The sequence below is a fragment of the Myxocyprinus asiaticus genome, chromosome 15 (genome assembly GCF_019703515.2).
Source record: "Myxocyprinus asiaticus isolate MX2 ecotype Aquarium Trade chromosome 15, UBuf_Myxa_2, whole genome shotgun sequence".
Taxonomy (NCBI): domain Eukaryota; kingdom Metazoa; phylum Chordata; class Actinopteri; order Cypriniformes; family Catostomidae; genus Myxocyprinus; species Myxocyprinus asiaticus.
Window position 1 is genome coordinate 24,621,709 of NC_059358.1, and position 15,146 is coordinate 24,636,854.

At 36.7% G+C, this 15,146-nt stretch overlaps 1 protein-coding gene across 1 annotated transcript; it reads left to right on the forward strand.

The window, feature by feature from the left end:
- Positions 1-10,766: 10,766 nt before the first annotated feature.
- Positions 10,767-13,740, forward strand: negaly6 (neuromast-expressed gpi-anchored lymphocyte antigen 6). Its single transcript, XM_051717910.1, has 5 exons — positions 10,767-10,815; positions 11,514-11,627; positions 11,731-11,877; positions 12,065-12,175; positions 13,194-13,740. Exons 1-5 carry the CDS (start codon positions 10,767-10,769, stop codon positions 13,403-13,405), a joined length of 633 nt encoding a protein of 210 aa, XP_051573870.1. The 3' UTR covers positions 13,406-13,740.
- The last annotated feature ends 1,406 nt before the right edge of the window (positions 13,741-15,146 follow it).

Below are 15,146 nucleotides of genomic sequence, written 5' to 3' on the forward strand. Positions count from 1 at the left end.
ATAGGAATCAAAGGAACAATATACGGATTGTTGGAATTTCTGAGCATGAAGAAGGTCAAGATATGGTGACATTTCTGGATGAGCTCTTCCCGAGTCTGCTCAACATAACAGGCCATAAACTGGAAATCGAGCGAGCTCACAGAGTCCCGGCTCACAGGTCTGCTGAGGGAGACAAGCCCCGATCAATTCTGGCCACATTTCTGAGATCATCCGATAAAGATCTCGTGTTGTGCCAGGCGAGGAGCAAAGGAAAGCTTTCTTGGAAGAATCACAATATTTTCTTGTACCCGGACTTTGCGAATTTGACAAGAGAGAAACACGATCGGTTCAAGGAATGTAAGAAATTCTCACATCAATGGAAGATCGCTTTTGCACTGATGTTTCTGGCCAAACTGAGGATAGACACCAAAGACGGCCGCAAAGTATTTTTATGCCCCAAAAAAGCAATGTCCTTTATAGAAACTATGGGTGAGTAAACCATTGCATGTTACTTATGTGAGTGGACTGACATAACTCAACTGTATAAGGAAGCTGGGAGTCATTTTTGTTTCTTTCTGCATTGGCTCCGCCACTTTGTTTTGTGGAATATCACTTCCTTCAAGATACTTTTGCATTGATGGAAGATCGCTTTTACACTGAAGTTCCCGCCAGATTGAGTAAGGACACTATAGATGACCGCAAAATATCCACATGCCCACACAAAGGATGTCTTTTATAAAACTGACGGACTGAGTAAGTCATGATGTATTTTTTTTATACGGCCTCCGACTGAATTTGACTCTTGATCATCCGAGGAACCGGGATGCCCGTTTTGCTTCTTTTTGTGCTGGTTCCGCCTAGAGGCTGGCTGGAGCTTTTTTTGTGGAATAACACTGCTTCGGGACAGTTGTGGATGAATCTGTTCGGTCTTTGTGCTTATGCCTCCTGTTGGCTGGAGTTAGTTTTTGTGGAGTATTTTCATGGGACATTGGAATGATTACGTCATCTGCTGCTCTCATAACAGCTGGTTCACTGAACACTTGTAACACTTGTTTGTCTGTCCGAGGAAACTGAACGGCTTTATATCAGCTGGAATTTGTTTTGTGGAGGAACACACCATCAGGACAGTTCTGTGAATGAATCTACCCAATCTTTCTGTTTATTCTGCCTGTTGGCTGTGGTCTGTTTTACAAAGTATTTTCTGTTATGTAATTTTGCCTCACAAAATCTGTATAGAAGCACCGGACTTGAGCAATCCGACGGCAAAGCTGTCGCGGGGGCTCTCGCATACGTACATGGACTCTTTGAGTTTAGAGGGATTGACGCCGGTTTGCGCTGTCGTTAATGCGCACGTTTTTCTTTTTTCTGTTTGTTTTGTTCTGGGGAAAGTTTGGGGTTTGACTGTTGCATTGATGTTGAAATGTGATCTTTATAATCTTGTTTTTGAAGCACAATTTATTTTTTCTATTATATAAAATGTCAAATGTTAATATGAGTGGGTTATCTTTCTCCACGTGGAATGTGAATGGGTTGGGGCAACCCATAAAAAGAAGGAAGGTTATTTCTTTTCTTAAGCATAAGAAATATGAAATAGTGTTTCTTCAAGAAACACATCTTTCCCCACAGGAAGCTGAAAAACTTGGGAAGATATGGGGTGGACATATTTTCTTTAATGCTGGCTCAAGTAAAAGCAGGGGAGTCATTATATTGATAAGTAAACATCTACAATTCAAATGCCACATACGGATTAAAGATAAATCAGGAAGAGTCATTGTTGTTCTAGCAGAAATTCAGGGGCAAAGGTTGAATTTGGCTAATATTTATGCACCTAATACTGATGATCAGGGCTTTTTTATAGATCTTGAAGGGATGTTGCAAGCCGCTGGCACCCCTCATGATATAATATTGGGAGGAGACTTTAATCTTTTGATGGACTCAGTCCTTGATCATAGTGAAGCAAATGTGTGTAAGCCCCTTAGAGCAACATTGATGCTTCACAGGATGTGTAAATATCTTGGTCTTGCCAAGTTTGTGTTTACCCATCTGGTAGAGACTATAATTTTGTTTCATCAATTCATAAGATTTATTCTAGAATAGATTTTTTTTTAATTTTTTTTTTTTATCTAAGTCCCTCATTTCATCTGTTGCTGATTGCTCAATTGGAAACATTTTAGTCTCAGATCATGCCCTGGTGAGTTTAGAGGTGTTGCCACATATCGAGAAAAAGAAATCATATAACTGGCACTTTAATGTATCCCTTTTGCAAAATCCTGATTTCCAACAAATGCTAAAGACTGAAATCAATGTCTATATGGAGACCAACTGGTCCTCAGTATCCTCTGTGGGTGTGGCTTGGGAGGCATTTAAAGCAGTTCTTAGGGGCAGGATCATACAGTATGCATCATTCACCAAAAAATCCAAAGCACGAGAACTAGTGGAGTTGGAAGGGAATATTAAAAGTGCAGAGGCAGAGCTGAAGCACCAAATGTCGTCTAATGGCCTCAGAGAATTGAACCGTTTGAAATACAGATATAATACTATTTTGTCACGGAAAGTGGAGTTTTGGTTATTCAGGGCAAGACAGTCATATTTTGAGTCAGGGGACAAAGCAAGGAAGCTTTTGGCTAGATATATATAAAGCAGAGAGAGTCTTTTTATACCATTCCCTCAGTGAAATCATTAAAGAATGTGAAGCTTCCGCCAACCATGACGCAAGCCCAGATCAGTCTGATTCTTAAAAAAGACAAAGATCCAAGCGAGTGTAAAAGTTACCGTCCAATTTCACTGATCCAGCTAGATGTAAAAATATTGGCTACAATTCTGGCTAACCAATTAAGTAAAGTTATGACATCTCTTATACATATTGATCAGGTAGTGTTTATTCGGGGTCATAGCTCTTCTGATAATATTAGGTGTTTCATCAATATCATGTGGTCAGTGGCGAATGATCAGACTCCGGTCGCTGCCATCTCACTTGATGCCAAAAAGGCGTTTGATATGGTAGAATGGGATTATCTTTTTAAGATTTTGGAAATGTATGGGTTCGGGAGTATGTTTATTGGTTGGATCAAGTTAATTTATAGACTACCTGTAGCAGCGGTACAAACAAATGGATTAATTTCAGATTATTTTATTCTGGATAGGGGCACCTGTAAGGGTTGCCCTCTTTCTCCATTATTGTTCTGTCTTGCCCTGGAACCATTAGCAGCCACGATAAGAAGGGAAGATGATTTTCCAGGGGTGGTGGCGGGAGGCGTGGCGCATAAGCTTCTGCTTTATGCAGATGATCATTTATTATTCGTCTCTGACCCTACTAAATCTTTGCCTTGCCTCCACAGAATTATTAATTCCTTTTCCAAATTCTCTGGATACAAAATCAACTGGTCTAAATCCGAAGCTTTGGCTCTGACAGTGTACTGTCGAGTAACGGCCTTCCAGCCAGTTGCCGTCCAGTGGCCCAAACAGGGCATTAAGTATTTGAGTATTTTATTCCCAACAAATTTGTCTGATTTAGTTAGAGTTAACTTTGACCCCTTAATAAAAAGGTTTTCGAGAGATGTGGGCAGGTGGGCTTCATTACATTTTTTGATGATTGGGAAGGTTAATGTTATTAAAATGAACTGTATTCCAAAATGTAACTACCTGCTACAGTCTCTCCCGGTAGATGTCCCCCTCTCTTATTTCAAGCAATTTGAGAGCATAGCAAAGTCTTTCATTTGGAGTGGTAAGCGCCCCAGATTACATTTCAATAAGTTACATAGGCCGATTGACAAAGGTGGGATAGGTCTACCCAAGATTTTGTTTTATTATTATGCATTCGGTCTCAGACATTTGGCTCATTGGTCGCTTCCACCTGAAAGAGCCCCTCCCTGGTTCTGCATTTAACAAGAAGTTCTTGCCCCTATTTTGCCATTGCAAAGCCTTTCTACCAATTTAACCAGAGAAGTTAAATCACACCCTGTTATTTCACATGGACAAAAGTGACCAGAGTGTTTAATTCAGATATTTATCTAAATGTTGCCTCGAGCCTATGGCTAAACCCCAAACTATGCATTAATAAGTCCCTTTTTGTTGGTCAGAGTGGATTGCGAGGGGGGTTAATACACTCTGTGATCTTTATGAGAGTGGTGTGATGAGATCCTTTGAAAATTTGGTTCAATATTTTGGGATCCTCAGATCTAAATTTTTTAGGTATCTTCAGCTATGCCACTTGCTCTGTAATATTTTTGGGAATAGCATACACCCCCTAAAGCAGCAGATGCTCTAGGAGAGGTGATTTCTGCTTTTGGAAAAGGCCATGAGGCATCAGTGTATTACTCCTTATTAATTCAGAGTCTGGGGGACGGAGTCTCAACCACTCTTAATAGATTATGGGAGAAAGATTTAAACTTGGAATTGGAGGAGGGAGAACGGGTTAGGATTTAAAAAAACATAAAAACTGCATGTAGAAATGCAAGGGTGTGCCTTACACAATTCAAGATTTTACATTGGTTCTATTGGACCCCCTCTAAATTGTATAGGCTTGGTCTTAAAGACACACCCACCTGCTGGCGATGCCAATCAGAGGACGGAGATATAACCCATGTCTTTTGGGGGTGTGTTGAGATACAGAAATTTTGGTTAAAGGTGCAGAGTCTGGTGTGCGATGTGTTAGGCATTCAGGTATCATTCTGCCCCAGACTCTGTATCTTGGGTGATGGGGCGGTCATTGACATTGAAAGTAGACACATAAAGAGTTGGGTCTTAACCAGTGTCATGATCGCCAGGCAGATTATTTTGAGGGGCTGGAGGTTAGCTGGATCGCCCTCTTTTCAGGAGTGGTTCTCGGAGATGGGAAGGGTGGCGGCCTTTGAGGAAGTAACGTTCAGAGGAACGGGGAGGTATAAAGTGTTCGTGGAGAAATGGGGCATAGATTATTCAGATTATTTGTCATTTGTGGATGTGTGATTATTGTTGTTGTGTTTTTTGATTTGTTTATTTATTTGGTTTGTTTTTTATTGTGCATGTGTGTGTCTAGGTCATTTGGGACCACTGTTATGTTGTTGGGGTTAGGGTGGGATTTGGAGGGGGAGGGGTAGTAGTTGGGGTTAAGTTTGATTCTACGTATATATGTTTTGTCTTATGAGGTACATATATGTGAATCAATAATAATTGTTAATCGAAAATGGTTGTACTACCATGCGGAAATCACAATACAGTGGGTTTTTTCCCCATTTGCTGAGGTATTGAGTTCTTACAAGTTGCTTTACACTTGCAAGTCAAATTTTGGTTTTAAAAATAGGCAAAAAGAAACACATTTCTCCTGAAATTCTATTTTCTCCTAAAATCTATTGTTTTAGAGAGACGAAGGCTATTCCATGCATTACTGTTTTGAAAAAAGAATCTCTAACTAGGATAGAGAGGGAAGTGGACAGCCAGATACACAACAAAAAGACAAGTAAATCACAGTCTCTAGTTTGAGAAACAGACTCCTCACAGGTCCTAAACTAGCAGCTTCTAAATGCCAAAGACTTGCATTTCTGCAAGAGGATTCTTGGACAAAAAGAAAATGTGAAGAATACAACATTTATTTAAATAGAAATAGCCATTTGTAACATTCTAAATGTCTATAAATCATCTCTAAACTGTCATGGTCCTGCCATTTTTATCTTGTTTTATTCTTGTTGTGGCAGGGTCGTATCCCATGTGCTTGTGTTTTCTTCTCTCCCTCTGTTTCCCCAGGTGCTGCTCAGCAGCGCAATCAGTGTTGCCATGGCAGCTTATGGGCATCACCTGGTTTCAATCCTTACTTTCCCTTATATTCTCTCCTTTGACTTGTCTTCCTTGTCAGCTTGTTTTGCTTTGTACAGTCGGGTCAGTTCTGGTCTAGTTTGCCCAGTCGGTTTGTTTTTTCTCTTCCTGTTATTTTAGTTTCTCTCTTGTGAGAGTTTTGTTTTTTCTGTTTTGTCCAGTTTTCTAGTCGGTGTTGTTCTTAGTTTATTTTGTTGTCTTGTTTTATCATTTTCTCCCTCGTGAGAGTTTTGTTTGTATTTTGTTGGTTATGTTTTGTTTTAATAAAACACCTTTCATTGCCATGCTGCATCTTGGGTCCTTCCTCCAAATTCCTGACATAAACTACATAATGTCCATTGTGATGAAACACGTTCCTATTTCATGTTTATTCTCATTCAGGTATGTCCAAGTATTTTGGCTATTAAGTTAGCATTCTGTACAATACTAATATAATGCAATATCATAGAGGAGGAAATTTATCCTCTATGATATTGCAGCAATTATCCAGATATGGAATGAGATTATTAAGCAAACTGCAATCAACTCCTACATGCCAACTGAATAAGGCAAAAAGAAAAAATTCACAAAGTGTTTAGTGAGAGATATGATTGATTCAAACACTAAAAGTGGTTGTTCTGTATATGTATTATTGTTGTAATAAAGTGTTAATTAACATTATGGTTATTTAACATACATTATGTTTTGTGATTTCTCATACCTTCTTTATATAACATCCATCCCTTTCATACTTTTGGCCTCTAGCAGGTTAGACAGGGCAGGTAAATACAGTATAGCACCATAAGTGAGAGTGTTACCCGCTAGGACAGTATATTTTGAACAAGAGGGGCAAACGGTTACTGTAACTATATCAGATATTGTTAATAAAACACGGGAACTCGTTGTGTGGGCATTTTTTGCCCCCATATTTGGAATTTCTGGGATATTTTTGTCAATTTCGGTGGCATTTTTGCTCCAAGACCCCATTAATTTACAACACTATTGGCACTGTATCTTTCTAAGGTATTTAAAAGGTTTGTTTTAGACATATATTAACAAGTAAACTACATTGTGTTAATGTTTGACAGTTAAAACACAGCCTACCCTAAAAACAAGTGAAGTTTGATCAGTGGTTAAACGTGTTCAGACGGTTCCCTTGTACCTGAATGAACAGCTCCTTTCCAGAATAAAATTAAATATCCGTATGACCGTTCTTGTATAGCAGGGCTCTTCAACTATTTTCTTGCAGAGCCAGATTATCCAGATGAAAACTTGGCGGTGTCCACATTGTTTTCCGTATTTATCTTAGCTAACACTTTCATCGCAAGTAACATGTTACCTAAAAAACACCCTTAATACTGTGCATTTATTCATATTAAAATAGTCACAGGGTATACTGTATATTGAATTATAATTTTTTAAGGTCTGGCCATAAATTCCTTCAAAAGATCTGGTTGAAGAACAAACATTACTTAACCAGTGTTGGGGGTAACGCGATAAATGTAACTCGCGTTATGTAATCAGATCACTTTTACGAGTAACAAGTAATTAACGCTATATTTTATATTGAAGACCATTACATCTGAGTTACTTTTTAAATAAAGTAATGTGTTGCTTTTGTACACCTCTACTGTCCCTATATTGTGAGAAATCAAGAGTAAAAGTGTGCAAACTTCGGGGATAAGACGTAGTGCATAATGGGCATTGTAGTTCTGTAGAGTGTGAGGCCAGAGACTATTTAGCAGAGAGAGATGAGTCACTTCAATTTAAATGAATGGGAGAAATTGGAACGCCCAACCAAGAAGCTCTAGCACCCAAGAGTCAATGGATGTAGAAAGGAAGTCCCGCCTTGCAGGTAAAAGTGCCAATCACCTTTTAGATACAGACATCGCCTGTCAATCAACTCGCTAATGCACATGCGCATTTCGTGTTTTTAGCGTGATGCGAGGTCAACAACATTCAGTTGAGTAAAATGCGACTGATTCATGTGTTAATACACACTGCATTAAAAATATCAGTAAATGCATTTAGGCAGAGGGATTATAAGAATAGTCTTCCACTGGCCATGACATGATACACAGGGTGAAATACTCACTTAATTCACGCACTTATGCAGCCGAACTGCTCCGAGTTACAGCTCCCCTTATAGGAATATTTCACCCAAAAATGAACATTTGCTGATAATTTACTCACCCTCAGGCCATCCAAGATGTATCTGAGTTTCTTTCTTCATCAAAACAGAATTTAAGATTTTTAGGATTTCATTTCAGGCCTCCTCCTCAAAACAATTCAAGTGAATGTACTCCATTTTTTGACGGTCCAAAATGCATAATTAGGATACATCAAAATAATCCACAAGACTCCAGTCGACAAATAAAGTTCTTCTGAACCCAAACGATTGATTATTTTGAGAAACAAAACAATACTTATATACTTTTTTAACTACAAATGTTCGCTTCCGTACATCTCTGTGATGTGAGCTCATGAGAGGGATGATGTTTCTAAAAATAATCAATCGTTTGGGTTCAGAAGAACTTGAGTTGTGTGGATTATTTTGATGCACCCTAAATATGCATTTTGGACCATCAAGAAATGGAGGACATTCACTTGCATTGTTTAGAGGAGGAGGCCTGAAATGAAATCCTAAAAGTCTTAAATTCTGTTTTGATGAAGAAAGAAACTCAAATACAACTTGGATGGCCTGAGGGTGAGTAAATTATCAGCAAATTTTCATTTTTGGGTGAACTATTCCTTTAACTGGGAGAATGGGATGAGAAAAGCTGACATTGGATCAGTGACTTTTGTGGTTTGTGTATGTAGAGTAAATGTCTTCTAATATTCTAAAAATATTCTAAACTTTTGTTTTATAATAAACAAGTAGTTTGATTCATGAAACAAACTGTTTATATGACATTTTGGTAGCATTAAAATTGATTCCATTCTAGTTGTATCAACATGCTCCTTTGAAGTTGTGGCGTCTGTACTCACCATGGATCAACTCAAAACAAGCGTGCACTGAGATGACTTAAGTGAAAAATATTCATTTATTTACTTATTCCTTGAACATATTAGACTGGCATTCCCCACTGAATTTTATCCTGACTTCTGAAAAACATCTTAATTTGACTTTGGCATTGTCGATGGACACCGCATATGATGACATATATGATGCAGGTTCAAGTGTTGGACTTTGCTGCTTTAGGTAAGACAGTGGTTATTCTTCATTATTCATATTGGTTGCCCTGTTGAGGGAAAAACAAATCATGTATATTCATGTTATTGATTATTATAAATATGGCGTGAAGACATTCTAAATATCTGTTTGTTTACTATGTTGTTTTGACATGAGTGTTGTACAGTAGCTATCATGACCTGCAATGTCTCTTGTATGGAATGCATAGCATAGCAGAAGAGAAAGTGGCTGAGAAAAAAAAAAAGTATCTATAAAGTATCATCCTATTCAGTGAGGAAAAATTAGTCCTGCAAATATTGTGAATTTGCACACAATATCCAGTGCAGGTGTCAGATTTTGTGTAGATAATAATTGGCAAAAGAAGAACAAACTGAGTTGATGCTGTTCGTGATTGAGAGGGCTGATTCACAGCTGTATAGAACAAAATATTATCAGGAGATTATCTGCAGGTTCTGTTTCACATTATAAATTGTTTTCCAAGCCCTAGAGACCCTGAACAGATGAGACACGATCTTTTGACACCAAGAATAGTTAATAAAAGCAAACATTTTCTTTGAACGTTCAGTTTTCATAATCAATTGCTTTTGTTGCTTAATGTGCATATGTGCTGACAACATTGCAGTCACAACTGCAGTGATCATTTTTTACATCTGTAGATTTGACCGCAATTCACACAACCAAACAATTGTATATAAATACATTTGATTGAAAAAGACGCTATCAAATGCTCACCTAATCGGTGCGATCCGTCTTTAGCAAATCAGTGTAACTAAACTATCGCCAGAAAAGCTTAAACGCGCGCTCTGGTATGGAAAACTGATGACGGCTGAATGCTGTTGCACGTGCCAAGGAGCGTTGTTTTACTCACCGCTGATTGCTGATGCTCGCGCCTATGAATGCTGAGTTTTGCACAGAGAGCACTCTGGTATTTCAGATGAGACATTTTGATCAAAAATCAATTGAAGGGCCAGACAAAGATATTTGGTGGGCCGGATTTGGTCCGCGGGCCGCCAGTTGACTAGCCCTGTTGGTTAGTTACAGGGTAGAAAGTCTTGGAGAAGCTAAAGAAGAGAGGACACCTGCAGCAGTTTCTACACCTGTGCCCTGCCGTGCCGCGCACCGCGCTTTAGTTTATAAACAGATTTAGCTAACCAAAAATTCAGAAATATTATGTTTTTTTTTTGTTGTTGTTGTTGTTTTGTTTTGGGGTTTTTTTGTACTTTGTAATTGTGGTGAAAAATTACTGTAACGAAGTTGAATACTTTATTTTTAATCAACTCAAGTAAAAGTACTATTATTCATTATACTTATAAAAAAAAAAAACATTACAAAATTTGAAACATTTACTCAAATACTGTAACGAGAGTAGTTGTAATTCATTACCTTCCACCTCTGGGAGATGTTAATATCAGAAATACCAGGAGAAACTACAGTTAACAACATATTCCACAGCTAATGTAGCCTACAAATTCAGCTTCATCTGGTAAGAAAAAAAAAGAGAATAAAATAATGGTTTTTAAATAATTGTTGTATTATAATAATAATAATAATTATTATTATTAGCTTATTATTATTATGAAAAGGCATATTTTATTAATAGAAACTATAAATGTAAGAGTAGCATTTAAATATGGGCATTTCATTTAGTTTTCACGCTGTGAAAGCTGAAGTATTAAACACAGACATTTCTGTGACACATTGGCAACACCTTTTGGGGGTATAAGTTTCAGTATGTTTTATGTTTCATTGCATTGATTCTGTACAGACTGAGGGCTATATAGTCTGCTGTCCCTCCCTACTCATCTCAGTCTGAAGTAAAATAAAAATGGCGCAGTTTATGCTCTTTTTTCTGATGAGTACACTTTTCTACAAAGGTAATTGCTGGATTTTTTCTTTACACACATTCTGAAATCAAATGTTTTGTCAATACGTGATAAACTCACGTATGCTCAGCTATACTCTGTACTAAGCATAACTGGGAGAACTGAGGTAAATCAGGGACTGTTTAAATGAAATGGATGGTTGAACAACTGTTGTTGTGCTAAATATGGAAGAATTGGTGGTCTGTTAAATTTTCTTCAAACTACCAACCAAGACATATGAATGACAATATAGAATGTGGTAGAATGTGGTATGGTAACACTGTAAAAAAAATGGTAACATCTTTCTTTCCATTCATTTACATAACTTGTCACAATTATATCATTGTCACAATTGTCACAATTATGTCATTTCTCATTTATTTTATGAGAATGTTGAAACTTGGCACCACTTTGAGTTTACAAATTGAAGGCAAATTTAAGACAAATTTAAACAGATTTAATTTTAAAATTAAAGGCAGCAATGAAATGTACTTTTTCAATTTTAGTGTATTGATTTAGTTTAGATGACACTCTACTTTTGTAATACTGTATACTCTCTAAAGTGCTATGCCTTGTTAATGCAATTCAAAGCAATTTAAACTAATATAGATTATCTAAAGCTGCATTGCAAATTATATAAAGTAATTGAACAAAAAATAAATAAATAATTGAAATGCTAAAAACGTTATTTTGATTTTTCTTAATTCCAGTAAATTCACTGACCTGCTATCAATGCATACCTGAGACATCATTAACATGTACTGCAACTAAAGTGGATTGTCCTGTCGGTCAGTGTGGCACCATGAGAACCACATCTTACACGGGTAAGAATTAGGGCAGGTGAAATATTTGCACTGAAATTTTGTATAACTACGCTGTTTGTTGTGTTTATAAGAATGAGTCTTTCGATGTAAATTTGCATTATAGGAAACAACAAGTTGGCTGACATGATTATGAAGAACTGCTCTACAACTCAACAGTGTGTGACTGCATCTGTAAACTTTGGAGTTACAAAAACAGTGATTAGCAATAAGTGCTGTAATACTGACCTGTGCAATAACCAGAGTGAAATAGGTACATACATTTTACACAGGAGTGTAAAATGTGACAATATTATGTGACAATAAATTGAATATATATATATATATACAGCAGATCAGTACATTATTTATTCAAACCATTTACACCAGAAGCTACTGTACTTGCACTGGGCAACAGTACAGCAGGTGCTCATCATCATTTTGTTATGTATATTTCATAGAACCACCCAAAAGTGTCCCAAATGGCATGAAGTGCTACACCTGTAATGGGCAGGACTGCGCATCTACTTTAGCTTGTATTGATGGTGAAGATCATTGTATCAAGGCAACAGGTAATGTACACACAAGACAAGAGCCAATTCAGAAAGATGGCCTGAATTACAGAGAAAGCATTTCACTGTTAATCATCATTTATTTTATTACATGGCTCTCTGGAATACTTGATTCTGTTTGGTCAGTTTTGCCATCCAGCAATTTGATATTTCAGAATAATGACCACACATCCACAACTAAAGTATCCAGTTATTTATTTATTCGGCAAGTGTTTGTGTAATAAGCAAGAGAATGAGGAGTCAGACGGACATTTTCACAATATAAACACCAACAAATCTGGTTTAATTTACAGTACGTTTTTTCTAGAGACTCCACTGTCTCTTTTTCTCACCAAAAAAAAAAAAAAAAGTGTAATTTCTCTGCATGTGGGTACTGACCACCCTGTCAGGGTTTAATATGTGATAATGACCGGCTGACTGTAGATTGGTTAAAAAAACTAAACACTGAGTTGTTTATGACCAAAACAATGGAAGTGAACGAGAACGATAAAAAAAAACTGATTCAAAAACACTGCTTAGTTTATAAAGGAAGCAGCACTAGTTCGAAACAAGAGTATGGAAGAAACTCACTGGTCAATTTTTATCTGAAATGTAAGTTGTTAAATATTATTTTCTTGTTTGTTGAACTGTTGTACAATAGGCCTAACAATATCAAACTTATGCTGTTGAATATCAGCGTTGCTGTGAAACACTCTAGCTCATGTATTTGCTTTTGTTATAATATAGGTTGGTTAACTATGACATATAATATGAGCCTAAAGACAGTTTTTGGCATTATGAACATGTCACTGGAGTCCTGCCTTTGCACACCACTCCAGGCAATGAAACAGTTTTCTATTTCAAAGGCTTATTGCCCCAAATATGGCTCTCTTTGTGTCATTGTTGATGAAAGGCTATATCATTGCACAACATTCTTACCCTTTCAAAACAGAATGGCTATCCTGTTAATTTTCCCAGTAATAAATACAACACCTGAACTCACCCTTACCTGCTTGTCTCTTGTTTTTACTACCAACAGTCGAAACTGATGGCCAGATGAGGATAATGCAAGGGTGTGCCACTGAAAGTTTTTGCAAGGGTGACCTGTCCACACAGATTGGTCAGTCCAGTGTAGCTGTTGACCTGACCTGTTGTAAAGGAAATCTTTGTAACAGTGCAAAGACCGTCACCCAGAGTCACTTGTTTCAACTGGGGCTCCTGCTCTGTACCATTGTACAAACATCATTTTGAGCTTTGTGTTCCTTATGATCCTTCTTAAGGCTTAAACTAATTTTACCAAATTACTTTCATAATCCAGCATGTTAAATAGGTTTATGCACGGTTTCTAAATACCTGCTTCTGCAAATTAATGTATAGAATGTGTGAGTATTGTTGTTTCATTATGTGCTCATTAGGTTTTTGTATATACAGAAAGTGTAATATACATTTTTGCCTCTCCCTTGGACTATTTACTAAATGTATCTGTCATTCTGAACAGAGATTAATGGAACAGCCCACCTAAAGATGAAATATCTGTATGACATTCTTTCTGTGGTACACAAAAGGTGATGTTTGGCAGAATGTTAGACTCCATCCACTTTCATTCTATAAAATAAGAAGCAATTACAAATGATCAGGGTTGGGAGGGTTACTTTTGAAATGTATTCCACTACAGATTACAGAATACATGCTGTAAAATGTCATTTGTAATGTATTCCATTAGATTACTCCGTAACGTATTCTAAATTCTTTGGATTTCTTCTTCAGCACTGGTAGATTTTTCACTTGTTTTGACTATAAAAACTCTGCCAGTACAGTAAGACAAAATACACATGTTAAAAATACATTCTCTGAAACACCTAAATATCTTATGCAGTGTTGTTTCTAAAACAAGATAAATCAAATTGATCTTGTTTTAAGGATTTGTAGATATTTTTACAGGAAAACAATACAAAAATTATTATCAAGAATATGATTTTTGCCCTAATATCAAAGGTCTTACTAGAAAAAAAGAAATTATGATCCAACGAGAATTTTCTTGTTAAAAAAATATGATCGTGACTGGTAACATGCATGTAAAATGGCTAGAAATAGCATTTTAGCTTAGCGTAAAGCTGACAATTTACACAAGGTTTATTTCTATTTCTTCTGCTCCAAACTTACTTCACACTTACTTCTCTGTCTGCTCGTATGAATGTAACACATCATAAGAAAGTGTTTCACCGCTGTTCAAATGCACTTTGGATCGCATCATTTATATGTATAAATGTTTTCCATCTGAAAGGACTAAATATTAAACAAAATAAATGACAATAAAATGCAAAGTAATCTCTTCAGTAATCAAAATACTTTTTGAATGTAACTGTATTCTAATTACCAATGATTTAAATTGTAATTGTAGTGTAATACAGTTACTTATATTTTGTGTTTAAGTACGTAATCCCGTTACATGTATACCGTTACTTCCCAACTCTGCAAATGATGGTATCTAAGGCTAACATTCTGCCTAACATTGACTTTGTGTTCAGTAGAAGAAAGTCATATGGGTTTGTAACAACATAAGGATATGTATATGATGACAGAATTTTGAGTTTTTGTTAGGCTTTGTGCATACAATGGACAGTTACTGTGCTTTGCTTTCTGCTAAATTCCAATCACCAGATTGTTTTGTTTTATTACATCATTAAAATCATGAATATTTACAATAAACGCATCTATACCACTCAAGTTTCCCTGAAACTGGTGAATAAGTGTACACATGTTGATTTTTATTTACCTTCCAAGAGTACGAGGATTAAGGTTACTAAACGGAATCAAGTTTCAAGACACTAACATTGTTTCACAAATCCTACATACCTAAGGGCCATGAATTGTCTTGGACAAAGGAAACGCAATAGCAATCTCTAAGAATCCATCTCAAAGTATCTCTCGTTGAGTTACACTTCTTTTTAATACGTTTTCACAGAAAAAAAAAAAAACAAATCTTGTCAGC